The sequence below is a fragment of the Dromaius novaehollandiae genome, chromosome 6 (genome assembly GCF_036370855.1).
Source record: "Dromaius novaehollandiae isolate bDroNov1 chromosome 6, bDroNov1.hap1, whole genome shotgun sequence".
In the NCBI taxonomy this organism is placed as follows: Eukaryota; Metazoa; Chordata; class Aves; order Casuariiformes; family Dromaiidae; genus Dromaius; species Dromaius novaehollandiae.
This window is the reverse complement of record NC_088103.1, coordinates 18400109-18427864: the sequence shown is the minus strand read 5'-3', so window position 1 is coordinate 18427864 and position 27756 is coordinate 18400109. Positions and strand designations below refer to the sequence as shown.

The 27756-nt window shown below is 37.9% G+C and overlaps 2 protein-coding genes across 2 annotated transcripts in view; one reads left to right on the top strand and one right to left on the bottom strand.

Moving 5' to 3' along the window:
* Nucleotides 1–589: 589 nt before the first annotated feature.
* LOC112993333 (rap1 GTPase-GDP dissociation stimulator 1-like) lies at nt 590–24711 on the bottom strand. The gene is made up of 12 exons (XM_026116879.2): nt 24609–24711; nt 21283–21405; nt 20993–21118; nt 18627–18755; nt 17636–17761; nt 16854–16997; nt 12645–12779; nt 8913–9038; nt 4638–4777; nt 3566–3692; nt 2402–2530; nt 590–816 (listed from the first exon to the last, which is right to left on the bottom strand). Exons 1-12 carry the CDS (start codon nt 24670–24672, stop codon nt 683–685), a joined length of 1503 nt encoding a protein of 500 aa, XP_025972664.1. The 5' UTR covers nt 24673–24711; the 3' UTR covers nt 590–682.
* SH2D4B (SH2 domain containing 4B) overlaps nt 16877–27756 on the top strand; it is a 123819-nt gene continuing 112939 nt past the window's right edge. The window contains exons 1-2 of the mRNA XM_064513778.1: nt 16877–17011; nt 18307–18407. The gene's annotated coding sequence lies outside the window, so the exon portion shown is untranslated. The remainder of the gene's footprint in view (nt 17012–18306; nt 18408–27756) is intronic.

Genomic DNA, 27756 nt, shown 5'->3' with positions numbered 1-27756 from the left:
TTGATACCTGCATGTTTAGGAATATAGCTTGTGGCATGAGCGGGTAGAAATGCAGTTGAGTTTTTAAAATAGGAAGTGAAAAGGGAGCAGGGGGAGCCCTTTTAAAGGTAGAGTTTGGGGAGGGGGGAGGTTGACATGTTCAGTTAACAACTGGGCATACAAACTGATTCACCAGGTACAGAGTTTGAATAGCTGCCAATTAGCCAACAGTGTGTTTTTATCTGCGGGCAACATCTAAAGCTGTGTTTTGGGTTGCATGGTATAAGCTCTTGATTTTTTGTAATGACTTTTAATTCCCATTGATATCAGGAAAAAAATTGCAAATGGCATACTGATATGACAAAACTAAGCAGCTTAAAATATAGCACAGAGAAGTGCTTTATGCTTCTCCTTATGCTTCTCAAATAACACGATGTTAAGACCACTTGCTTGATGTGTCTTATTCCTACTGCTGTGTGGCAGTAGCTCAGTAAAGAGCAGCACTAATATAGGTGTCCGTAAGCCAAATAGACAACCAAACGTAATTTTGTAAGCACAGCTTTGAAAGTGGGAGCTATACTGGAGCTTTAATAGTACTTATTGTGCAGCAGTGTGACAAATGCAAGATAGTGTTGGCAAAGCTGGCATTTTATTGCAGTTGCTTCAGCAGCAGTGCAGAATTGCTGTGGGGAAGGGAAGGAGGCTAATGGGGTGGCTCTCCTCTCAGAATCTGTAATGTTGCAACAGCTTCCTTGGCCACATTTGCATTGCTGTGACTGCAGAGTTGTTCCAGGGTTTCTTTAATCTTGTCCTTCTCAATTTCTTGTCTCAGATCACCTGCATGGGAGATTGAATGCTGACTTTTAATAGCATGCAAAGGCATAATGACTGACAACAATTGTTTCAAGATACGGATTTGGAGTAGTTGCTGTTTGAAATCAGTTGCTGTGACTTAAAAGCCTTTCTCTCAACAGATACCCTTTAACCCATTGAAAGTATTGAACTGGTTAAGAACTCTCCTCCTTTGGCTGATTTCCAGGAAGAACTGATTGAAGAGAAGAAAAGCACTTACTTTGATAATATATTATAGGAGGTGCTCCAGCCTTTTTGCCCTTTACAGTATGTTTTTATTAGTCTTTCATATGGGTTAGACTCAACCCTTACTGTTACAGTTAGTCTGTAGAGTGCTAGTGAGACACCTCTGGAAGAAATGTCTTACAGGTCAGATCTGTTGTGTGAATACTGCATAGCTGCACTGAAATAAATGGTTGTGCTGGTTTTATATTATCTGAAGATCTGACCCACACACCTGATGTTTTAGCTATTAGCTCAAAACAGGCTTAGGAGGTTTTTAGAGCTGTTGTGTACATTAGTATTAGACTTTTTTAAAATCTGTGCATTGCAGAGAAATTATGCTTTCTCCATCAGTACTAGCAGGTGAAAGAAAAAGTTGCAAATATGGGGATGATGATTGTCAATTCACTGAATAGAGACTCAAAATTTGCCTTGCAAATCAGGTAGGAATTCCTCTAACAAGGGAATCATTGGGTGTTTTATAAAGGGAAGCAAATGTTTATGCCAATTTCAAAATGAGTGCAACTACAGGGGGATAATGGATTGTATTACAAACTGCAGTATGTCTGGATGCCAATATAGGATGGCTCCAGGATTTGAAAAATCAAGCAATTTCCCTGTTCAAGCCCTTGTCTGAACCATTTTTTTTTAATTGCCTTGGTTTGCAAAGTAAGACTATAGGGAACTGTGGCATGAAACATCTGGACTACTGGTTTAAAGGTGGTTGTTTTCAGCAGACACCATACTTCAAGGAGTCTCATCTAGCTGGAAGTGCTTTAAATCTTCCCTAACAAATAAGTGAAAGAAATTGAAATTGGGTCCTTCAGATGTTTTAGAGTACTTGTAACACTAAAGTTGCTATGCCTTGAATCCAGCATTGCTAAAGATGCTGTTTTATCTTGACTCCTGGCTTGCTTAGAGCACAGGCAGAACAAGTGTATGCTTGTTTGTGGAATATGATGCAGGCTCTTTATTTCTTTGAACACAAAAATGCTGTGGTATGTTCAGGGCCTGAGACTGCAATCCATTTGCACATGGTGAATTTTGACAAAGAAGCCTTTATTCCAAGGCTCCAATTTTGCTATTTCAGGACCTGATTATGCCAGTGACTCTTGCTGGAAAAAGGCCTTTTTTTTAAACTGATGGTTTAATCAGCTTTTCATGGAGAAAGGAACTAGTTGATGAGAGAGTAGGATTTTTAGTGATCAGTAAAGAATGAACCTCTTAATAGTATCCTTCACTGTTCACTGAATGTGGCATCACCAGTGGCATGTTTGTCACAGAAAACAGTTGTGTTCTAATCACAAGCAATTGTCCTTTCATCAGAGACTGCTTAAAATGAAGTTACCTGAATTAAGAAGACTGCACAAAAGACCCATTGAATTATATTTCACCTCAGGACTTGTATTTTCATCTTGTAGAAGTTTGTGTAAGCTTTGAACTAGCTGTGACTCCTTAAAAGATTCTTCAAGGGTTTCTGCAAAATAAGTAAACAGATACCTGAGTTGTAGCATCACTTTTTTGGCAGGAGAAGTTAGAGAGTGAACCTACATCCCTTCTGAAATAAGCTGGTGACTGACTTCATTTAAAATTTGATTATTTATAATGGACATGCTGAGCACCTGTTTTTCTATACTGGAGTTTCATCCACATGTCTTTGCATTGGCCTCTTAATATTCTGGGAGACAACCTATGTACAGTAGCTTGTATAAAATAGCATTGTAATATGTTAAAACATTTTATGATCAGTGCTAGCAATGTTTGAGAGCCCTAATTAGTGGTGGACCAAGCGTTAAAATGGGCTATTTACTCTTCTGCTTTCTTGTTGGTATAGAAGATGCCAGATTTAAATGCAGTTATTTCTTTTCTGTCTGTTGGATGTGTGTAGATTTCCATGTTGACTGTCTTTATTGTACTGATTTGAGATCCATTTTCAAATGTGTTCCATCATACTACAGAAATTGGAAAAAATTGTACTCAAATCTAGCTGGGTAAAGGCAGTTATGGTGTTAACTTTTTTGTTTCATTTGCAGCTCCCACAAGATCCTTTTGTGTACGCTTTCACTTCATTCTCTCCTGTATTCTGTATGTCCTCCTCCTTAGTTTATTTCCTCCTTTTAGTTTTGATTAACCATTCAAGTTGTTAGTATTTCCCTGTTTAGTCTTGTCTTTATCTAGACCTTTTCTCAACTTTTGTCTCTAATCTTCATCAGCTCCTCCTGTTTTGCCACCTTTTAGACTTCCTGCATTATACCATCCCACCCAACAGATTGTCCCTATGGAGCAGCCTGATCATCTGACTCAATCCTAAAACAAACTTTTCAGGGAGTTCCTGAATCCTGTTGCTTTTGTGATCTTCTGGATGGCTGACCTCCTTTATATAATGCTGAAGAGCTGGACCTAGACATGAAGCATGCCTTTTCTTGTGTGTTGTGTGGAATTAACAGCATGACAGTGGTTTGCATTAATAATGAGGATCTTACAGAGATAAATGCTTTTAGAAGAAAAATACCCAAATTAATTGCAGATGCTATTGCCAAGGCATTCAAAGCCTCATTCTGCATAGTAACATGTTCACTTGTTGTCATGGAAACCAGGTGCTTCACTCCTTGTGCCTCTTGGATGGCTTTGACCACTTCCTGTTAAAGCAAAGGTAAAACATCACAGATTGAAATCTGAGTTGTGAATAACAGTAGAATGAAAAAAATTGAGATTGTACTTTTCAGTCTCTGAAAAGACTGAAATGATTTGCCTGCTGCAATGTAAGCTGATTTTTTTGAAGTGAATGAATCTTATGACTAGAGAACTTTTTTCTTTGGCACTGGTCATGTGTCTTACCAGCTTAAGGCTGGTCTAATTTACCTGGAAGTACTTACAATTATGTGTAAGATAAGAATATATGCATTTTATCTCTTAACAGTTCTAGTTTGATCTTACTCCAGTCTTTTGTTCAAGCCTTTATATTAGCAAAGATTTAGTTGTACTTTATCAAAGCCTGTGCAGATAGTATCTACATATTTTTATCAGCACCTTGAAATAAAGGCACACTTGGGATGCCTTTGTATAATAACATGATTTATGTGAAACAAAAGTCTGTTCTAATATGCCACCAGTATGTTCTGATACAGACCGTGAATTTCATCCATTGCCTTACATAAGTGAGCTCCTTAAATCTTATTTAATTGACATACATGACAGGTTTAGGTTATCTTTGTAGTTTTAATTTGAAGCAAATATGTTTATGGAAATACAAGCTTTACCTACAGTGCTTGTCATTTGTTAAGCCTTACTTGAGCAGGGTAGAATTTGATAAATGACATAAAAGAAAAAATATATATATATTGCTAGTTCCAGTGCTACATCTGTGGCTGTGGAGAGCACTCTGCTTTCCTATTCCCCTTCCCCCAGTTAGTATTGAGGTAGACTAGAGAGATTTCGTGGAAAGCTTTTGTGTTTTAAATATGATATAGTTGTGCATGCTGTTCAACATTTAATCTCCAGCTATATGGAAATGCTTTAGAAATACTTGAGAAGGATTAAAAAAACAAAAACAAAAACAACAAACATAGCAATAACTCTCATACCTGAGATCTGTTGTGCCGCAAGATTGATGCCAGCAGCCGATTTGCTTCTCCACGAACACCAGTGTGGTCATTAGCATCACACCACTGCACAAGTCTGTTGAGCAGCATGGGGTCTTGGCCCAAGATTTCGGCTGCATCAGCTGAAGAGGAAAGTGTGATCAGGAAACACTTAAAATCTGGCCCCTTTTCCGTCACAGAAATGTAGCCAGGACAATTTGTTCTAGCCCAGTATTCTTTGAGAGCCATGACTAAAGCACTGGACTTCAGCGTTCTTGGAAATCTACCTGTGGAACGCCCGTTGTTTTAAGGCATGTCTTGGAGGTCAAGAACAGATTAAGCTGCTTCTGTAGACTTAGGCCTTTTATACCGGGGGCAAGATTTTTAGCCCATCTGCACTTTTGAAGTGCATGTGAATCTTTCATCTGTGCTGAAGCAGGGCTTAATGAAGGATAGCATCAAATCTTTGAAAGCAGATCTCTTGTTGCTATATTAAAATCTTCCTAGGAGTCCTTTCTTCTACTTGCATTTGCTCTTTGAGACCTACCCGAATGTGACAATGAGCTCTTCAGAGCCTGTTCTTGCCATTTCAGTGCTATCAGTAATGGTGATTATTGTAGGTAGCATGTCTGAAATCAAGTCTTAATACCCAATTGCAGCATGTCTGTAATTACATTCTCAAGTCTGAAGAATGCGTATGTGTGTAGAACTGCTTTTTAGGCCTAATTAAAATTTTCTGCAAAGTTTGAAGGAGCCTGTTAAATTGCCTTCCCCTGTGTTGCAGAAGCCTTGTTTCAGGATTTGGCAAAAATACTGATCTCTGGTTGACACTTAGGAAAAAACTCACTAAGTAACTCTTCCTAAAGAACTGAAACTCTAATGATCTGCTGTAATTTAAGGTTTGTGCTGCTAAACTGCTCAGTTTGGGGGAAACTGCTCCCAAAGCTCTTAAAAGTTCAACAGCAAAAGGCACATTGCTTATGCCGAAGATGAACTCTTAATATGGCATTGGTCTAACACACAGTTCCACATAAATCTTATTGCAATTTAATAACATCTTCAAAGTGCTATGGATCAAAAGTAACTGATAGAAAGTGGTTTCCTAAGCAAAGGAAAGTGCTGATATAAGGCACTGAGGATTGTGGAATACACAATTTTTACCAAATATGTTAAGCAGGGATCCAGCCCTGAGAAATAGTGGTAAATACTGTTTCAGTGATTTCAGTTAGTTGATTCTGTACTTAAGACTTTGAAATTACACATCTTGCTTCAACTGGAAGCAAGTTGTACAGTTGTAAGTATAAAAGGGAAGCAGGAGAAAGATAAGGTAGTAATGTGCATAACGTAAGCTGTCTTTGTAGGAATTGAGTGTTTACCCATTTGGCTTTGAGAACATTAGAACAGCTGTTGTGTAAACTGCCAAACCATTATATCCCTACCTTCTAGTGGTTTGCAAGCTGAGGATATAAATAACCAGCATTTCTGACTTGCCTCTCATTTCCTATCCCTGCCAACCAGAGTAATCACAGAACTGATACTTGTTATTTTAATTAACTTAGTCTCATGTAGCTGTAGTTGAGGGTTTTCCTTGTTGACTTCATTTTGGTCATCTTGAACACTTGATTCCCCTCACCCCCCCCCCCCCCCCCCCCAGTGATAATAAATCTTCCTGATGAAGGAAAGATGTAGTAAAGGATTTTAAGGGAAGCTTACATTCCCTAAGACCTATAAAGGGCCTATAAGCAGAGTTACCTCCACTTTTTCAATCTTACTAGTGAGTTCCAGGCCTGAAAGAAGATAACTGGAGAGGCCCCTCCTCATTTGGAAGCTAATTCAGAAAGGGCAAAGTGTGGGCAAAGTGTATATGGTTTTAAGAAGCTGAGAAGTTTGTTTCTTAGATTTTTGGTGAGGCAAAGTTGACTTGAGGAAGAACTGATGTTAAGATCCAGAATAGAAAGAATAAGTTTGGCTAAGAAGAGCATCATCCTGCTCCTATTTCTCTGCCCCTTCTTTCCTGTGTATGGCATTTGTTTGGAGATATTCTGAGAAGTGTCAAAAAGAGTGTACACCAGAAGGTCAGTGTCAATAAACCATGTGACTACTATGGATGTTTCACAGAACCTCTAAGTCAACCTTTACTTTTTCTGTTTAGAGGAGAGGGATGAAAAAGCATAGATGCTTCATTTTCGCTCTTTCCAGAATCCTGAGGGGTTCCACAGGACAAAATCTCAGAATGATCTGGGAGTTTTTAGCGTAGTTGAATATGTTTGTTTTCAGATAAGTGGCTTGTCGTTGCACAACCATCCACACATCACCTCACATAATGGAAAGGCTGTTGTTTCTAGGTCAGATGTTACATGTTTGTCTGAGGAGATCATGGTAATCCAGTTTAGTCCGGAAAGCTAAAACAGGTGAGGGGAAGGCAAATGATATCAGTTTAAGAGGTTTGTTCAAAGAAGGGGTTTTGACCCAGTTCTCAAGGGGACTTCTTGATGCCTACCAACAATAGAGCTCTGTGAGACAAAGCCCATTGTTTAGTCAGAGTCATTGTTTAGAGGCACGGGAAGACCTTTTAACTTGAAAAATGTGAAATCTCAAACTGTGCATACAACTGAACTTTCAGTTTAGCTGGAAGTCCTTTGGCTCTGTAGTGAGGTACACATTCTTCTCTGAAGCAAAGCAATGAAAACAGTTACTGTTAATATCTTAGTGTAAAGGATCTAAGTGTATTTTTCCATAATTAGAAAGAAACCTACCTTTTCTCTTCTGCAGGTCACAGCATGTCCAGTGACTGTCAGAGTAATGAATTTACACTAGATAATGCAATTAACTAATTTAGCATGGACTTGTAAGTAGATGTGTCTTCATGAGAGTTTCAGGCTGAGTTAAGAGCAATGAGCTATGGCTCATGGGTAAACAGAAAGCAATTAAAGGTGGGAGACTTTGCCCACAGGCATGAAAAGGTAAAAAAAATATTATACAACTTTTTTCTGTTCTGCATTTTGATATCTATATTGTTTCAGATTCAGAAGCTGCATCTTTTTAGCACAAAATTCTGACTTTCTTTATACCAAGGTATATAAAGATGTGTCTAATGACTTCATTCAAAGCTTGACAGAAATAAAAGGCAAAGTTTCTGTATATCTTTCAGTGTCCTCTGTGGTGAAGTACAAGTAGAAGCTTTTTATTGGACTGGAATCACTGCCAATTAATACAAGAGCTCTAGGTCTTAATTTAGTATCTTACATATTCATTTGAAAAGGGATGAAAGTTGCTGTCAAACCAAAGTGGTGTCTGCAATGGCTCAAATAAATGCAGCATGTGGAGTATAGGGGAGAATGAGCTTTTTTCCCCTTCTGTATAATTGATGAATTCATGATTATTTAGTACTTGTTCTGTACCAACCATCAGTTCCCATATCAAAAAGATAAGTTTTTCTAACTTACTATTCTTACACATCAATATGGTATATACTGGCTAGTGTTCTAGAGCTGTTGCTGTGGTGATTTAAAATGATTAGGACATCTTATAAAAAGAGCACTTGTTTTCAGATGTTGTAGTCTGGTAAGAATCTGCTTGTCTAAAGATGAATTAAAATATTGTAGATTTTAATGCAATTGTAAGGGGTTTTTTTGTGCCTAAATAGTGCACTTTGGTTTTCAAAATTCAACTATATGCATAAAATGAGTATTGTTGCATTTGCATGCCCATCTCTGTGTAAAACTGAAAGGTGTGAAACGTAAGTAGGTAAAACTATTTGAAGGCCCAAAGTGGATTCAATATTTGAGCAAGTAGTAGGATAAACCTGGGAGCATGTGTATGGAGAGACTGGATGACTGGTAGAAATTAATTTCTCCTCTCTTTTCTCTCAACCCCAACTCCCTTTGATCCTTTTACATTCTCCAGTTCTGCTATTCATTTGCTTTTCTGCTCGTTGGCCTTGTAAATCTTTAGCCTGACTCTCTTCTATTGTACTTGTGTTTTGCTGGTGTCTCCAGTGGAAAATGTCTTCCTTTAAGCTTTTGCCATTTCTCACTGACTACTACAGATTCTTTTATTTAGTTCTCAATTACTCATCTATTTCTGAGGTTAGCGAGGGGTAGAATGGAAGGCTTGAGGCATCAAGCACTCTTCTCTGTTGGAACATGTCTGCAGAGTGAGTGGAATTAGGTTAGCAGAATACTGAGCCTGTTGTCATCTCACACATCCATTGTCTTGCAGGCTCAGGGAAGAAGGATAAAGGATAGGTGACATTAATAAACATTAGCAATTCCCTACCTTGACCATCTGCCAACATTCGCAGTGTTCCAAGAAGTTTAAACTGCACAGGAGGCATCTCTGACCTTAGAAGTGCCTGAATTCGTTCTGCCACACCTTCCTCCAGCATCTGAACCTTGTTAACAACTAGAAAATGGAACCAGAAAAGACTGGGTTAATTTGGAGTTCAGTAACTACACAGGCATCTGAAGGTATTGAGATGACATAACTTGTTCTGAATGTTATGCTTCTTAACACTTGTAGAAAGTCCAACTTGACAGCACTCCAACATGAATTTGGAACAACATAACCGTTTAGGTCTATCTTTTGAGCTAAAAACTTCCTAGGAACTGCTGTTGCAGTATTTTGCGTACTTTTGATCTTAGTCCTGCCCAAAATGAAGTGCATAAGAGGATAAAGGAAGCATTGTTGTTTCTCTCTTTTCTAATCATAATAGATTATCCATCCACCCACCAACCCGCATTAGCCGGGTTCTGAAGGCTTTAATGTGCTTGCTCGTCTTAACTGGGAGGCAGAAGCGACTTATGTAACCTTATTGAGAATTAAATTTCTTTTTGTATTTGAGCTCAGTGATCTTATGTTGTTTGTGCCTTTGCTTCTGTGATTTCCTCTCCTTCTAAATCTTGTGTCTCTGCACCAGCCCTTAGCGCAGAAATAATAATCTGGAAATGATCAGAAACTTGTCTGGAAAGAGTCCTAATGCTGCTTAACTCTGCTACCAAAAGCTGCTTCTTCCCAGAGCAATTTTTCTCCAATCTTCTGTGTGCCTTTTCTGTCTTGGGAAAGTTAAATATTAGGCAAGATATCTATTTATCCCTTTTTCCTTCTTTTTGGCCAGTTGGGAAGCAAACACTGTTAGATAACTTGTTCTTAATCTTCTCCCCCTGCCAAGTGGCACAGACTAACTCTCCAGCCACTGAAGCATAACTTTTTCTACATTTTTTTTTATAAGTATCTTCTCTCTTTTAAGATCACTGTTTGAATTAAAGGCATCCCTTGTATTTGTTTGGATTTGCATTCAGTAAGCATTTTTTTCAAGTGGCAGGCTGTGCATTCTTGTGTATTGCTAGAAGTGATGTACTATTATGAAGGCCTGACTTTATAGCTTCCATATTCTGATATTTATGTTTAAGAGTTGATGAGGAAAAGCATAGTTAGTATCAGGATTTTGAGATCTAAGTGCTATGTCTTGTCTACGTTACAGCTGTTTTAAATTGTGCCTATTCTGTTTCATTCACCTTTATTTTTTAAATGCTTCTATTTCTTTAATTGGTTTCTTTTGTGCTACATAGATTTCTTTAGTTTTTGCCCTCAGGGTTTGGGGTTTTTCCTAGTTTTATATTCTGACTATTTGCTAAAATTCTGTGGAAGAAACATACATTTTTGAAAGATCAGAGACGGTTTGTAACAGGCTTTGGACAGAGCAGATAAGCAAAATGGACTCCATAGTGCAATACTAATATTTGATAATTAAGAGTTCAGCCTGTTAAAGTAGAACTACAGCGAAGATTAAGATCCACTGGTAGTATGTGTAGCAGGCAGTAATGTAGGAGTGAAGTAGTAGATTGCATCCATGTTTGTTTTGTGAGTTTGTTAGATCCTGTAGTCTTTGCATGATCAGCTGTGCTTGTTGCTTTGCTAAGAAACCTCCAAGGAATGCCTAGGCCTGGCACCATGAAAAGTGGGCCTTGGTATTCTGGCATGAGGCGTGGTCTCTGCTGTGAGTCAGGGTAATGCCCTTGTCATTGCATGCTGTCAAGGGAAACTACATCAAAAGTGCCATCTTTCAAATGAGATTAATTGGTATCTTTGCTGCTTGTAACTATTAAATATCTCATTGACTCTACTCTTGCAATACACACAATAAGAGCTCAGCGTGGGACATCCCCCACCCCAGCTCTATAGAAGAATCCTGTATTGACATAATGATGAAGATAGTTACATTTTGCCTACCTAAATTACTCATAATTTCAGTTGGATGGCTTTCTGTTCCTGTCTTAATGCTATGTGGCACTGCTTCTTGCTGTTAAAGAGCAGTTGTTTCTTCTTACAATGGTCTGCACTTAAAGTTCAGTGCTGGAATCTGCTGTGCTGCTGTCTGTTGCATATTTAGGGAGGAAAGTGGTCTGAGGCTGAAGGAAATGAGCTGCCTGTAGGATAAGTGCAAGTGATTAACTAATAGATACTGAAGGGACAGGTGTTTGTGATCAAGCAAAGAAACAGTGAAAGGTTAGCCCTGAAAACCGGAGAACAGAAGCTCCAGGTTAGATTGGACACCAGGGCTCAATTATTTAAGCATGCTATATTTCTCTGTAGAATAGCTTGTTTAATGACAGTGTATAATGGTGAGTGTATCCTGGTGTTCCCCTCAGAGGCCTCTGGAATTAATATTGTGGGCCTCACTGGAACCAGAAATAGTGCTGGCCATCTGCCCCTTTTACACTGCTAGCAAAGCACTTTCCTCTGTTCTAATGGCGTGTGCTTCTCTGAGCTGCTTACTCCTGCCTATGTTACAGCATAATTGTTTTGTGTAGGCCCTATACGAGTTAGATCTGTGTCCTTGCATATCATGGATAGCTTGTGAAACTAACCCAGACATGCACACATAGCTAGGCTATTTTTCAGTATCTTTTAATAGCTATGTGTGTTAGGTTGTACCTGATATAAGGTAGCTTGCATGCATGGTAAAAATCTCTGTATGCTCTCTTAGCACCAAAAAGCATTTGCATGAGTCTGTCTACTATATATGGAGGGTGGTAGAAAATGCCTTCACAGAGGTGATTAAAATTCACACAGGAGCAATGAGAGGACTTACGATGTGAAATATGTTTATTAAAACACTAAATAGACATGGCTGGCTATGGCGATCCAGCCAGTGTGGTAACACTATCGGCCAGTTATCTGCAGGGAGAAACTGGGGTATATTAGACTTTAAAAGGAAGCAATGGGCATGAAGTAGCAGCTAGTGTCGTCTGAGGTGCTCATTTGTTCAAAGCAATGACTAAATGTATAATTATATATATACACACGCGTGCATGCAAACACATGAAACTTAAAATCAGACTGGCTAGCTTACACAATGAAATTGGCAGACAACTTCAGGGTTTTTTTTATTTTCAGAAAATAGTGTTTGTGTCATGCTGTTATCTGGGTAGTGTCATACAGCAGTGTAAGGACTGCGTTGAAGGGTGCTGTACTGTTAATTCTCTAGCAAAACATTCTTGGTCTGAATTGTACTTTCTCATGGGAGTAGTAAATTTGAGATGAGAAGCAGCACAAACAGTTTTCTGATGTGTATTTACTAAAGATCACAAGAGTGGAGCTTTTAACTGTGTTATGTAGGCCAAATTTGCAGTGAATATTAGCTTTACAGAAGGAGAATAGCAGATCTGTAAAATCTCTACCAGTTGTGATGTGATAGTTTCTACCGCACTCTCTATTTTAAGCTGTAAATCCTGTTCTGTTTTTTGTATTGTACTGCTATACCCTTTCAGTGAGAAACCAATTTCAGCAGCTGGCAGTTAGATCACACTGTATGATATTTAGACTCTTTATGTAGTTGAGAAGTCCTGATGAATAATTCAAATGCATATGTTTCTGCAGGGGGGAAAAAAGGTCAGTTCTTCCTCAGAATACAAAGGACTGGAATTAGTGACTTTGACAGAGCTGCATTCAGCTGAGTGTCCCATCTTTACAAAGAATCACAGAAAGTTGCGTCCTCAAACTCTGTACCTGGAATGGCAAGGTTTCGAAGTGCACTGAGTGCAGCGTGTTGAACAGAGACATCCCCACTCTCCACATGTTTCTCCAGAAGGTCGAGAAGCTGATGTATGACTCCCACCTGTACCATTCGTACACAGTTGCCATCTGAAGAAAGAGGAGAAAACATGCAGGTGGGAGAGGAGATAGGATGAAATCACAGTGACAGAAATTAGGCAATAGTGAACTGAGTGTGCAGGGAGCCTTTGCCTTGGCTGTTTCTCGTTTTGACAGGAATGATACTGTAGCTCTTGCACTGGTCTTTACGAACTTCAACTCTCTAGAGATAAAAGTGGCTGTCAGCCACCTGTGAGCTGATGGAGATATACCTTAGCTTCAGACAGCTTTCTAGGGCCAGCCAGAGAGAAATTCAAAGCCTTATCTTCAGACAATTTCCTCCTCAATACTGCTGTATTTTCCACGATATACATGGTAGAATACTGGTAGGATTTTCCATTTCTCCACAGGGTGGTTTTAATTCTCCAGGTTTGCTGGTCGAAGAGATTATTGTAAGACTAGAGATCTAATCCAGCAATGGTGAGTCTGATATTACTAGTTTTGTACTACTCTTACTCCTTGGATTCAAAAAAATTGCTTCTTATTAACTAATTGTCAAAAGAATCACCTAGATTTTTCTCCCTGTCCTGAGGAACCCGCTTTCTGAAATAAGAGATCTAGTAGTGATGCACTCATATAAAGGCTGGAAAATCTGAATTGACCTACAGAATTTCTCTCTGTTTAACGCTGGTGAAAGAGCTGAGCTATACGCTGCAAAGAACTAACATTTTGCACAGTGTGCTCTCTGCAGTGCTGGTTACCTTGTCTGTATGTATCCCTTTCTCTTTGAGAACCTGCTCTGCAGAGAGAACCCTTCTGTTGCCAGAGATTCCTTGGGCTCTCCTTGGTAGAAAATGTGCTCTCCTGAATAGTGAAAGGAAACTCTCCATTACAGTATGCACCTTTCCTGAAGAAAGTGTTTTCAAGTTGCCATTTGGCAAATATATTATTTTATATAGTTTATTACATCTCAAGAGAAGCATCTTCCTGACACCATTTAGCATTCTGTTACTGCTGTGTTCTTACAGTTCTAATGCTGTTTGTTGTAACGTGACAAAAAAAGTGAAAGCTGTATAGGAAGACCACATTTTGGGGCAAACAATTATCTGGAACTATACAAACTTATACTGAATCTAAACAGAAGTAGCTTTAGGGACTTTATACAGTACTAGCTGTGTGTTGAAGATCTATAGACTTCTAAGGGGTTGTGTGTATACCACTTCAATATGAATGGCAATATTTAATAGGTGTTAAAACCTGCGCTGATTTGAAAGTTATTTCTGCCCTAGAGAAGCAGAAACTCTTCCACATTCCCTTTTGAACTGATGCTACCATTTTTCATCTGTTAGCATTTTTACTGCTGTTGAATTTCACCTAGTAATATATTTTTTCCCTGTACTACTACATAAGAATTTGTCAATTGCTTTACAAAATTTAAATGGATATTTTTGTGAGAAAACTGTCAGTCTGCAATAGTTCAAATTTTAGTCATGCAAAATTTTTTGATTTCCGTTTACGCGTATATTCTCCAGAGGTGATGTTTTTGCTTATGATTCTTCAAACAAGTTCTCTTGCTTCATCCTAGTCTTTGGAGGTCAGAATATGTAAGGAAAGTTACCTAGTTCTCTTTAGGAGTAGGTTATTTGGGAACAGACTATCCTTTTGGTTTGACAGAATTCTACAGGCCAAATACTTTGATCTTAGTATAGACTAACCTTAATTGAACTTAATTTCTTTCCCTCCCCCTCCTTTCAAGCCAAAGAATGGCAGAGCTTTTTCTTCCTCTTATAGTAATGTGAGAATGGGCAGAATCCATTAGTGGATGCTTTGCTTTGATTGTCACAGAGCTCCAAATTGGTTCTCTCTCCAATGGATTTTTGCTTGGATAGCAGCAGAACCTTCAATTTAATGGCTCATAGTTAAAGCCTGCTAGGAACAGCCACTTTCCTAGCTGCAAAAGCTATCATCTTTTCACTGTCTCAGAAGTCATTTGATGCTGAGATCAGATTTCCATAGGACTTCTTTTCTTAGATTAAGGGCTGTGCATACATCAGTGGCACATACTGGGACATGAAAGAGATTATTCACTTCTCTATGAAATGTCTAATGGGATTGTGGGGGAGGTACAGGGAGAAGAGTGAGTGACAAAGCAAGCCATTCAGCTGAATAAATTGGAGATAGTAAGTTTAAAGGCACAGAGAATGTTTCTGTGGCCTTTGTAGAACTATGATGTACAATGGCTGATTCAGAGCTAGGTAAAAGACAATGAAGAATGGAAGTCTAGAAAGGATGTAGGGGGAGGCAGAGAAGTGTGTATGATGGATTGTCCTATCTTTTTTTCCTTTAAAGCAAGCCATTGAGTTAACTCTTCAGACAGAGCTGAGAGAACGCTTTATAGTGATTGAGCTTATATTAATGCAAAAAGTTGCCTGGTTTTGAGCAATGCTGCAAAAGCTTGTTTTTGTTGATTGAGTTTGCACCTAGTACAGCAGCTTCAGTAAGAAAGGAGCGGACTGAAAACATGGTGGGGTCTAATCTGCTGACTAATTCAGCACAGGCAGGATGCCTTCCAGAGTCTTTTTCAAGAATCTCTGTGTTCCTCTCTACATAATATTAAGGCTCATTTCTTTCTATAATAGGTGTGAAAGGGTAAAGCGGGTTATCTTGAGACTCCTTTTTTGTTTTATTCTGATGTTACTGAGTAACCCCCCATTTCCTAAAAAGTGACTTAGAACCCAAATCATTCAATAACTGTATGTTTATTTTTTTCTATTTCTAGCAAATATATTTGGCATGAAACATTTCCAGAGTCTCACCTCCAATTATGTATGAATTAGGCAAAGCAAAGTGTGAAAGCTTGCATACCTGACTTCCCCATTTTTATGACAATTAAATCCCTCAGATTATTTCAGTATTCTTAACCTGCCTTACTTAAAGGTACATGTCTCCAGTCTGCAGAAAAGCAAGAGTTTTTGTTTCAGAGATACGGAGCACTGAAACCTAGTAGTGTTGCCTTTAGCTCCACTCTCTTCTAGCTTTGGGTACTGAATAAGCAACCTTACTATTTCTGGTGAAACTAGCAATAGCCAGTTTTTCTGTCCCTGTAATAGCATGTGTTTGGATGCAAGCCAGGTACCAACATTCCGGTGGATAACACCACATCCCTTAGCAAAAATCTTGTGCAGGGACGTATCTGTGGTACTATAAATGGAGAGAATGTCAGAAGTACGTATCATTTCTGTTTATAATTGTGATCCCCAAATAGTGAACTGTTTTGTTTCTTTGTTGGGGGAGATGCCAGTCAATGATGGCACTTAAAGATTCTTGCTATAGTTAATAATTAGACCTTTAAATTGTCAATTGCTTTGGGATTTTGGGGATGGGATGCAAATGTCCAGCTCTTGAAGCTTTATTTTTAATCCTATATTGTACAAATACAATGTAGCAGGGCCACCTAAATTAAGTTGTTTTTGGAGTTCTTTGGCCTTTCTTAAGCTGATTTCAGGAACACAAGAGACTTAGTAACTGAAAGACCTAGGACAGCAGTGTGTATGCTCTGGTAGGATGGTGCCCTTCATAATAGATAGAAGGACAATTTACACTACAAGAAAATTCTTGTATTTCATCTATTAATCCAAATGCTTGAAGTATGTATGCAAGTTGGGAATAGCAAGTGAAGTAGTATGGGTAGTCAAATACCTTGTCAACTGTTTTCTTTAATTTATCAATTAGCTTTTAAATTTAAGACTGGCTTTTAAGCCAGCTCTGAAAATAGTTATGGAAGTTGGGTGTGGGCTGACACAACCATAGATACAGCTACAATAGCAGAAAGTTCTTGCACCTGCATATATTTTCTGCACAGGAGCTGTCACAGGTGTATTAGATGGCTTGAGGCAATGTATGTGTATGCTTGCAGGAAAACATGGCAACATGAGCACTAGATTCTTACAATAAATGAAAAAAATGTGATGTCTGAGAAGAATTCCCTTAAGGATTATGAAACAGATTGCAGGTGTGTCCCTATTAGGGAAATGAAAGCAATGGAGCAGATGGCAACTCCTCTGCTAAGGGGACTTTATGCTATTAGTTCTTGATGTATCTGGACTGTCAATATTCCTCTTTTACCTCCAAGAAGCAGAGAGACAATGAGATCTGATGCAGCCTTCACAACGCATGTATCTTCAGCTTGTGAACTGCCCTGGAGCCTCAGCAGGATCTCGGACAGCACCTCTTGCACGCCTGCCTCCACCAACTGCACTTTCAAAGCATCTGTAGAGATCACAGTAAGAGCTCACTAACAACTTCCTTTGTCCTTGCCAAAATGTTTAAAACTAGAAAGCTAAATCCTTCAGTTTAAGATAGTTTCTTTCCAAATGCGGTAATTTTTGGCCTTATTTGTAACAGATATACTGGTATTAGGAAAATGCCACAGGCAGAATGAGCAAAGTTTCTGCATTGATCTTTGACATATCTTGTATTGCCAGTCATAAATTTTGATACTTTGAAAACTGCATGGGTTGTCTAGTTTTTCTTGATGGATTCTTGTTGGTGCTTGCTATACTAGGCATCTTCTGTGATATATGGTTGTCAAATTGTTTTGTACAAAAAACAATTTGTGCTGCTTTTCTGTTTCAAACTCATATTCTTCCATGGTGTGTATCTGCTGTGTCACAGATCCATGAAAATAGACTGAGTGAAATACTGTTCTCTCTCTCCTTTCTTTGTTGCCTTCCGTGTTAAATTTCCAAGTCTTAATCAGACCATGATTTCATATGTTCTTCGGGCTTATTTCCACTGAAGGAGTTGCTGGTTCTGTTAATAGGATTCCACAGCAAACTCAATGTTCAGCTTAAACTAAGTACTAGTACCCTGTCTTCCCTTGTCCTCCAAGCCAACAGAAGCCTTACCATTTTCTGCAAGTGCTTGAAGGACCTCAAAGACAACTTCTAACCTCTCATGGTTCTCTGCTCTTCTCAGTTGCTTCACCAGCTGTTCAGCCACCTTTGTCTTGCTTAGAGCTTCCTTAGCTGTATCTGTGTATGATACAAAGTAAGGATTCTGAATGTTTCTATATTTGATTAAATGTTAAAAGCATATCCCCCTATAATCTGAAGTGACTAGACAGCACTTTGATTTTGAATGCTTTTAATATTTGGTTGTATGCATTTCTGTCTGTGTATCATTTCTTGTCTCAGTGCTGTCCAAAGGAACAGTCCTTTGGACAGCACTGAGGCTACAAAACCCTATTCCATCCTTTCCCCCTCTGCCTGCTTTTTTTCATCTTTTTCTTTTCTTCTCTTTTTAATACTTTTTTGTGTAATTTCTGTAATTTGTCCTAGGACCCTATAGTAGCTGTCAAATTAATCTTGGCTTAATTCCACTGACTCTTGTAAATTAATCTGCAGTATGATTATTTCACTTAACAAAGTGGCACATGCCACATGCAAATTTGCTGTACTAGTATATTTTCTGCTTTGATTAGATAGATGGTTCTATCTAAGATTAGATGGTTCTAATCTAGCTGGGATTCTAAACATCTGCAAGATGTGTGTTTATAAAGATGCTTTTTTTTTTAAAGCTCACTGCTGCATAACAGAGAACGTTTGAATAGAAAATGGTATTCAGCAATACAAGAAACCTACAAAGGATGGAGCAGACTAGAAGATGACTGCAGATGTGGTACTGTACCCCTTTTCTTACCTCTCGCCCAGAAGGTACGGGCAATAGATTAAACTGTAGAGTAAGGCCCTATGTGAAGTGTGGTGATATTTTCTGTGGCCACTTCATTATTTTTTATTAGTAGTATAAAAATATCTGTGAGTACTCTGTATGTGCGTGGAAAGGTAGTGGCAGTGTGAAGATGACATTTTGCTCCAAGATAAAAAAGCATTTACTTACCAAGGTCTGCAAGATTGCATAAGGCCAGTAGATCAACATGAACAAGTGGTTCACTCTCTGCATAGTCAGTTAATATTCGAACTAGTGATGTGATTACTCCTACCTTCACCAGCTCTTCCTGAAGATCCCCTGGTAATAGCAGGCATAGAAGTTAAAAGAGACCAATTAAATCAGTAAAAAGCATACAGCTGAGATGACTTCAGCAAGATAGTCTGTTTCATTCTCACTCTTGGGATTCTGCAGTTTGTGTCTTGTGGGTTCAGGCTAATGTATATTCTGAAGCTGTGTGTGTGTGCATGAAAGTGTAGATTTAGACTAGAGTTCTGTTTTATCACTTATAAGAATAGAATTCTTAAACCTCCTAATTCTGCTTTGACTCAAGCAATTAAACCATTATAAATATATATAAGGGCAATTGAATGAGCATCTCAACTAGTAGTGCAAGTTCTAGAGCAAGGGCTGATGGACTATTTCATCCATGAAAGTGCCTGAAAATTGGGTGGGGAACAGACAAGGTCAGCTTATTTCTCTCAGGGAACTGGAAGGGCAGCCTTATTATCCAATGGCTTTTTGGGCCTGAAGGGCTGGGAGATGGGAAGGGACTGGAACCCATGATAAAGCACAGTTTAGTGACAGCTCTGCTCTCAGGGATCAACAGAATTCTAAAGCATGTAGGAAATGTGTCTACTTACTGTTTGCATGCTTGAGTAATTTTTTCTGAAAAACCTCTTTGTGAAATAAGAGGATTTTCCTGTACTTGGGCTATTATAAGATACTATCTGGAGAGAGGCTATTTTAAAGTTCTAGGAGAATTATCCTCTTTTAGTCTTTTCAATGTTTGCTTCAAAAGCTGGTAGTCTTTTGGATATATGAGTGCTTGAATTCAGCATGTCTTTGGTGTTTTTATAGGCTGAGTCAGATCCTCAAACAGGTGGACATCAGTGTAACTCAAGTCAATGAAGTACAGCAAGTCAAAATGAAAGATTTGGTCCTAATTCTAGTATAGTAGCAGTTGTCTCCATCCAATTGCAGAATTACTGAGAAAACACTAATTATTCTTTTTTTATAGTTTGTCTTAATGAATGAAATCTAATATCTAAAATGGTTTTGAGAATGCTAAGAGCTATGAAATGCAATGTCACAGTACTGTTAAGCAACCATCACTGACAAACTCTGCATTTGTAACAGGGTCGTGCTTAGAACACAGGACTGCAGCTCAGATTGATAGTATGCAAGACACACTAGGAAGAGTGTTTAGGTACTATTGTAGGATGTATAATTGCAATTTAATCAGGAAAGTACTAAAGTTAATTTTTCCATGGTGTCTTTATTGCTGCAGCTGATGTCTTCATTGGATCTTAGTCACAGTCATCTTGTCAGATCTATGCGGGCCTGTGTTCTGACAGAAATGAAGCAGACTTTCAATATGGCCATATGCTGTAGTAATATTGATGTATAGTAAGCCTTGCATGTGATCATACTAGGGAAGTTTTTGAAATTATGCCACTTCCCTCAGCAAATACATCTATCTAATCTGCAGAGGGTTAGTAAAATCTATACCAGCTACCTATTATCCTTGAATTTCACAGGAACAGTGCAGAGAGACAAACCTACAGTTTTCTGGATAAGACTACACAGGTGCATGCTAGAAAGAAGAGAAGGTGGAGTGAAGGTGGAGGGAAGAGAATAAAAGATAATGGGTGAAAAGTCCCGTATTACCTCCAATATACAATAAATCTTTTTGGTTAGTCTGGGAATTAGAAGTCTTAAAAAAAAAAAAAAAAAAAAAAAAAAATCTTTTGGGGCAAGTAAAAGAAGAGGGATATCACTTATGAGACTGGCTGGCAAGCTGTTTTACTACCCTTATGGTAAAGTTTGGAGAAGAGAGATTTTCTATTTGCAAGCAATGGTCCTTAGAGAAGAACTAAGACGGTATCTCTGTGGTTTTTTTTTTTTTTTTTTTTTTCCCTGACGTGCCGTTCTAGAAATGTTTTGCTTTTATAGACACTGTTACTACTTCGGAAGAAAAAAAGCTCTCCAAGATTTGAGCCCAAGGCAGTTTTGGCAAAGTTGATTGAAATCTGTGAAGCTTTGCTACTCCTGCAGTTGGAGAGCAAGAGAATTTTGTCTCCATTCTGAGAAAGATGTGTCACCTTGAAGTCAGAAATATAGCGGGAAAGCTCATAGTTTAGGTGGTATTTGGGATATGTTCAGCCTGGCAGCTGAGAGCTATGTGACTTGTGTAACTAAGTGGAGATCGAAGGGCATCATGTGTTCCGATCTCATCAAAACTTGCAGTCTATGGAGCCTTTCATAATTATGCCTTACAGCCAGGAAAAATAGAATTCCCTCTACTAGATACTTACGATTGTCGTAGCAGATACGGCCAATAGCCCTCCCAGCATGAAGCAACATTTCTTGGTCTGTGCTTTCCAGTAAAGGTATCAAAGTTAGAATCAAATCTGCTTCAATACATGGTTTCTTCATTTCCTCTGCATAGATAAAGGAGAGGAACTGTTGAGTTTTGGCCATATTGAAATCAAACAATTGCAATTGCAAGATGAATAACTGGTAGCCATGAAACAAAACTCAAGAGTGGAAACATAGAGCAAATGTGCTGTAAAATGCCTTGTAGTAATGCTTTAGTACAACATACCATTCTTGGCTATCTCTGAAAGCACCTGGGCTGCTTTCACTGCGCATCGTGGGTTGCCTTTCAGGATTTTTGCCAAAGCTAGGAAAATCCCACTCTCTCTGAGTAGGCTAAAGGATCTCTGCTCTGTAATGATAAGAGTGTTAACAATGTCAGCAATAGGTTTGCAACTATTTATTTACATGTTGCTTTGTTTCAGAGTTCTGAGTGTGTATCTTTGGGATCCAAGGTCCTAATTTAACAAGGTACTTAAAGGTTGTCTCAGTCTAAATATATGGGAACACTCTTTTGCTTATATTGTAGCAAGTGTCTATCCAGCTGATTATTCTAATTCATGCTGAATTGAAGCACAGATGGCAAAGCAAAGAGGAAAACATTTTCATCTTCTCTGACTATAAAAGGAAGCTTGCATAAGGCATGGCAGGTGAGGGATTAACATTCTATTCCTGATGTATGGCCTAGCAATTAATTTATAGGTAGGCACAATATCTTTTATTAGACTAGTAATTAGAACAGTCAATTCCCTTAGCTTTTTTCCATCAAAAACATGACTAATTGGCCTTAAAGTAGTAAATTACCATCTGCCAGGAGATTTGAATAAATGCAGGTTTGTCATCTCAGGAGAAATGTGCAGGGATCTTAAAGACTTTCTCACTGGAACTATAGGAACCAATTGTTAATTGCTCTCTGGCTGATGGAGGCCTTTTTATGCTTAGACACTGACTAAAGGAAACCCAGACTGTAAACAGTGAAAATAAAACTGTGAAGATTGTTTTTCCTCCTGTTGGTGTCTGTGTGTGACTATTTAAGCTGCTTAAGTACACTTTCTGTTGTGAAGTGATTGGTTGACTTCCTTGGTGTAAGAATTGGAGCGTTTCTGATACTGCAGGTAGCGAAGGGGATAAACCAACCAACCAGAGACCCCATCTGACCTACTTCCAAAGCAGAGATTCTTCATCTCTGAGGTCAGACTGATTTTTTTTTTTCTTTCCTACTTTACTGGGGGCAAATAGGCGTTACTGTATGACAACTACAGCAAACAATAATTCACAATAGGAAACTACACTGCCAGCTGTTTCCATACATCTCATTGTTTTGCTTTGACCACAACTACATGTATAGTGTGACTGTGTCTAATATGCAACCCAGACATACTAATGTGGTAGTCTGAGCACTGATATGTAGATGATTCAATTAATTTGCTTTCAACTGGCTATCCCCTGGTTAGTCTCGAATAATGAGTATTGTTTATTGAATATTGATTTTTCTCCATGCTTAAAAAATATGGAGTGCTTGGGTATGCATTTTCTAAAAGATGGTTTTGTAACTGCATAATATGGAAATACTGTAGCATCATGCACTAATGATATGGTAAAAAGTTGTTAATAAGCTTTTATGGTAGAGCTATGTCGTCTTAGGTATTAAGACTAAAATTTACAAAAAAGAGGTTGAGTTCTGGCTTTGTATGTGAAAGTTGGCACAACTGTAGCTGTCAAGCTGCATAGCATTTTATCTGCTTCATTTGGTACTAAAATGCTCATTTGGTGGATGCAGATTTTCTCAGAACACTTATAATGCATCCATTTGCTTAAACAACATGCCTTGCTTTTCCTGGCCTAGAATGCTGAATACATCTGCAGGTATGTCTGTTTTGCATTAAAAAGATCATCTAAAATATGTTGCCATCACTTGTCTAACTACAAGCATGCTTTTATAACCTTCTGTTTGCTAACAGATAGTAAATATAGTTCACTTATTGTACTTCTAGTACAGAGCAATCTTTGGATATCGTTGAAGACCTCTTAAAATCATTGTTTGTGTCCAGATTAAGTAGCATGGCTAATTAGGAAAGACCAAAAGAACTTGTGAAAGTCTGAAAATTCAGATCTTGTGGTCTGAAATATTTACTTCTGAAATGATTTAGAGCTGTTACTGTCTTATTTATTCATTGTGTTTTTATAACTCTTTAAGAGCTATGAAGTGTGCGTGTGAAGCACACTGCTGAACCGTTATAGCCAGATCACTATGGTAACTGCTTAAGTCCCCGTCTCCTGAAGAAGAGACAACTACTGCCATGTGAATGCTGACAGGTAAAAGAAGCTGTTGCTGCCTCAATAAAGGCTAAACAGATCCCTAATTAACAAACAATTACCCCTTGACAGGCCTTATTACTATCCTCTCAAATGCTAAATTTGTTTTTGCAAATAAAATGTCTGTGAAATGTGGAAAGGGCTTTGGGACTTAAGCAGATTGCTGTATCTTTTTGCACAAATCTGTGGAACAGCACTAGTAAGTTGGCCCAGCATTAAGGAGTGGAAGGCAAGATGAGGTCACTCTGGACAGTTGTTGCTACCAGTGTTTTTAATGTTTAGGCTCCTAGTAAACTGATTTTGAACTGATCCCTCAGAGTGAAAGGACAAGATTTCCCTTGTTTCCTGTAAGAAAAAAAATGGGAGGCAATTAAATTTCAACCATACTTATTTTATATAGTGATTTACACTTGTTAACTTTCTGGAGGCTTTTTTCTTAGAAGAGAGATGAGATTGATAGTAACAGGGTGCTCAGATAAAGTCTGTAAATAACTAGGAAGTTTTGCTCTAATTTTGGAGATTATTTGAATGAGTAAGTCATCTGTGTTTCAGAAGATGTTTCAGGAACTTTAGCCTGAATGTTTATTCATATCAAAATTACTTTCAGAAATCTGTTTTTGCTTATTTACATTATGACTACTGTATATAATGTAGAATAAGCAGCTATAAACGGAAATGTGTCCAGTTACTTAAAAATTGAATGAATTGTCTGTTACTCCTTTCTGTTACATGAATAAGTAGTGCATTTTCATGGTTAGTGTTATATAGTTAGTCATAGAGATCAGTAATTTGTGTGACTTAAGTGATTTAGCATTGTTCTTCTAGATCTGTTACTAACAATTTTACCTAATTTATTAAATATTTCTTGAAATGTATTCCAGATTTTTGTATTGTCCACTTGTATGTCTGAGCTGGGTGCTTTGCAGGAGTCAGTTCCTATTAAACCTATATTTGGATTGGGTCATCCCAATTTTAATCCTAAGAGTTTGCTTCTCAATAGAACATGAGATTGGAAATTTCTTTGCAACTTTGGGTGTTTTTGACCAGTAGCTTTATCTGGTCACAGGTAGATTTGAGAATATACAAAGAGAAAATAAAACCACAAAAAAGGTTGAGGAGTTTGATAGTTCCAGCAGTGATCATTTGTTTTGATGCATATTATCACAATAGATGAAAAGCTCCAGGGAGTGCTTTTGGGTTGTGTAAGTGGTTAGAGAGTGGTCCAGAGTGATACTTAGCTATCTTCAGCAAGAGACAGGAGAATCTCATTTAGACTTTCAAGGATCTGCTCTTCAGCATCCATGTCACCTCCACAGAGTCTGAGGCACTCCAGGTGTTGGCTCAGGGTTTCTAAACAGAATGGAATGGAAAGCAGTTGTTGAGCCAATATCAAAAATGCTTAAGATTTTTAGTATTTCTTTCCAATGACAATGGTTGACCATAATCCCATCTTCTGAAGGCTTCAGATCTAAATATGCTCATTAAATAACTCATTTTATCCAAAAGTATGAGGGCAAGGGTTTGGTCCACTTCTCAGACAACACATAGCTCTTGTACAGCCATAAACATGCAGAGAGAAGTTCTTTCTGGAAGAAGAAACTAACATACAATAATTGTGGTGAAGTTTGAGGGGAGAGGAGAGAGAAATAATTAAGAACCTAAATCAAGTCTGTCAATTCTGAATACCCGCTTATAATAGTGATAGTACTTGCAGTTCAACTAGCTGTATATTTATTCTCTGGTGGCTGGTAGCAAGCACTGAAAGAATGCGAGAACAAAGCAGCAATGGTGACATACTTTAGTCTCTGGCAACTTAAGACCTGGACTTTGGAAACATATATAGTATTTACATCATTATACTTAATACCCATCGATGGATTTTTCTTCCATGAATTTAGTTGCTTTTTGAAGTCATTTATACTTTTGACCTCCATAGCATGCTGTAACAACGGGTTCCACAATTTAAACTATTGTATGAGGAAAGTACTTTCCTTTGTTTTAAAATGTCTGCTGAAAAGCTCAAGACTGCTCTTTGAGTTTTTTTCAGTATGAGGAAAAAAAGATCATGTGCTATTTGCCATTTCCATGCTTGCCATGATTATATGGATTTTTATTATATCCCTCCCTTGTAATCTTTCTGATAATTCATTTAATATTTCCTCCTACACAAAGTTTGATTACACTTCTCAATTATTTTTTTTCTAGTTCCATTTTATTTTTTGGGGGGTGAGGAATGAGTTCTAAGCAGTTTTCAAGATATAGGTGCACTGGAAGTGAAACAGCAATTGCAATGTTTTGTTCTTTTTTTTAAGCTTTCTAACACTGTTTTTCTACAGCTATTCAGAATTGCTCTGAGATCCCCTCTAGGCAGACGGAGTTAACTTAAGACTCCGGCATGGTTCATAATTAGAACTCCTTTTCCCCCTATCTTTTTGCATTTACAAACACTGAAATGGATCTGCCTCTGTATCCCAAATCATACAGTATCATATCTTTCTGCAGCTCTCTACAGTCATTTTTAATTTTGAATATTCCAAACAATCAGTGAACTTATCATTCCACCATTTCCAGATCATTTGAGTATGCTGAATGAGGCAGGTTCCAACAAAGGTAATCTCTAATAATTATGGATTTCTATTGTGAAAGCATTCATTTTATTCTGCTCTTCAGCCTTCACCAGATAACCATCTCTGTTATCCCAAGACAGCTTTGAAGATGTACCTTATTGAACGCTTTGGGGAAATCCAAAATGCCCTGTGTTAACCGTATCTCCTTTATCCACCTTCTTGCTAACTCCTTAAAAATACATATACTGGGAGGGAGGGGGAGAGAAAATTGAGCATCACTTCCCTCTGCAGAAGTCATAAATTCTCTCCCATTTTACTATATTTGTCAGTATACTGATTTTGTACTTTACTACAATTGCAACAATTTTATCTGTGGAGAGATCAGACTTCTATACTGTAACTTCCAGAATTCTTCATAAATATTTTTATAAATTTGTGCCATTTGTACTGCTTTCTGTGCTATTAATCTTTGATTAAATAGTATTCTACACATCAGTTAATTATTTGGTGATAGATTTTTTGAATTCCTTTTAAACTGTGTGGAATACTATCCAGTCCTGACAATTCATTGCCATTTATTTTATTGGTTTGTTCTAAACCTATCCTCTGCCCTTTTAAGCTGAAGATTCCTCCAGCTTCTTCCTGAAAGGACCTAGTGTGGCTGAAATTAATCTATTAAACACATGTGCGCGTACACACACACACACACGGAAACCAATGGCTGAACCAATTTACTTATAGTAGAACATAATGTAAAATATTACCAGAACTGTAATATTGTGGAACACTTCTGCTCCACAAACTATTTCAATGAAAAAGATGAGTTATGGCCTAGCAATTTCTCAGTACTTGCCTAGAATTAATAATTTATCATTTTTTTGTTTGATGGATTCAGTATTTTTCTCTCTCCTTAAGGTGTCCAATAATAAATGTGAGGTTTTTTAAATTGGAATGTGTGAATTTGGCACATGCAGGAACAGATTTATTCAGAGGAAGTAGTAGTGTCTTGAGCTGTTTAAAAGAGGAAGAAAAAAAAGGGGCAAGTGGAGCATTATTACAGGCTGTTACTGTCCTTTGAGAAGAAAAATTGTTTTGGTTGGATGAAAATGAAAAGTAGTTATTTATGAACGATGACAATTTTATCTTTTTGTGCTTTAAAGAAGTTGCCATCTTCAGAATGCCTGGGTTCATCAGGGAAAAATCCATGTGGGGAAAACTTTGTTCAATGTTCTTAATTTATTCTGAGTAAGAAACAGTCTGTAGGCATTGATCTCTCTTGGAGAGGATTTGTAGTTGAAAGTAGCTGTTTTTTGTCTCCTTTCATGGGCTTTTCAAAATTATGTGCTCTAAGGTCAATGCAGGCATAAAACTGATAGGAAGATTAGTATTAAAATTGTAGATTACTTGATTTGTTGCCTTTTTTGTTAGTGGAAAGAAATGAACTTCTGGAGTAGATAGGTCTACAAAAGAATGATTTCCTTTGACCTGCTTAAAAAAATTAACTTTAATCACTGGTTTCCATTTCTGTCAGGTTCTGATGCCACAATCTGTTGAATATGTAGGATTTTGTATGAATGAAGTACACCTAGAATGCAATTTCCACTAAAATAATAAAAATCAGCTGAGCAACCTAAGAAGTGAATTAGCTTTGGTCTTAAACTAGATCTAGTAGGAGTTGCGAGATGGGTGGAAGGTGGGTGATAGAGCAATTTGAAATAAACTAGGAGCCTGTGAGAATGAATGATCTGCTGAACTGTATGACTTCATCCTTAGCAAGACCTCAAATGCATTAGCATGAAGTAATTCATTTAATCTCTAGT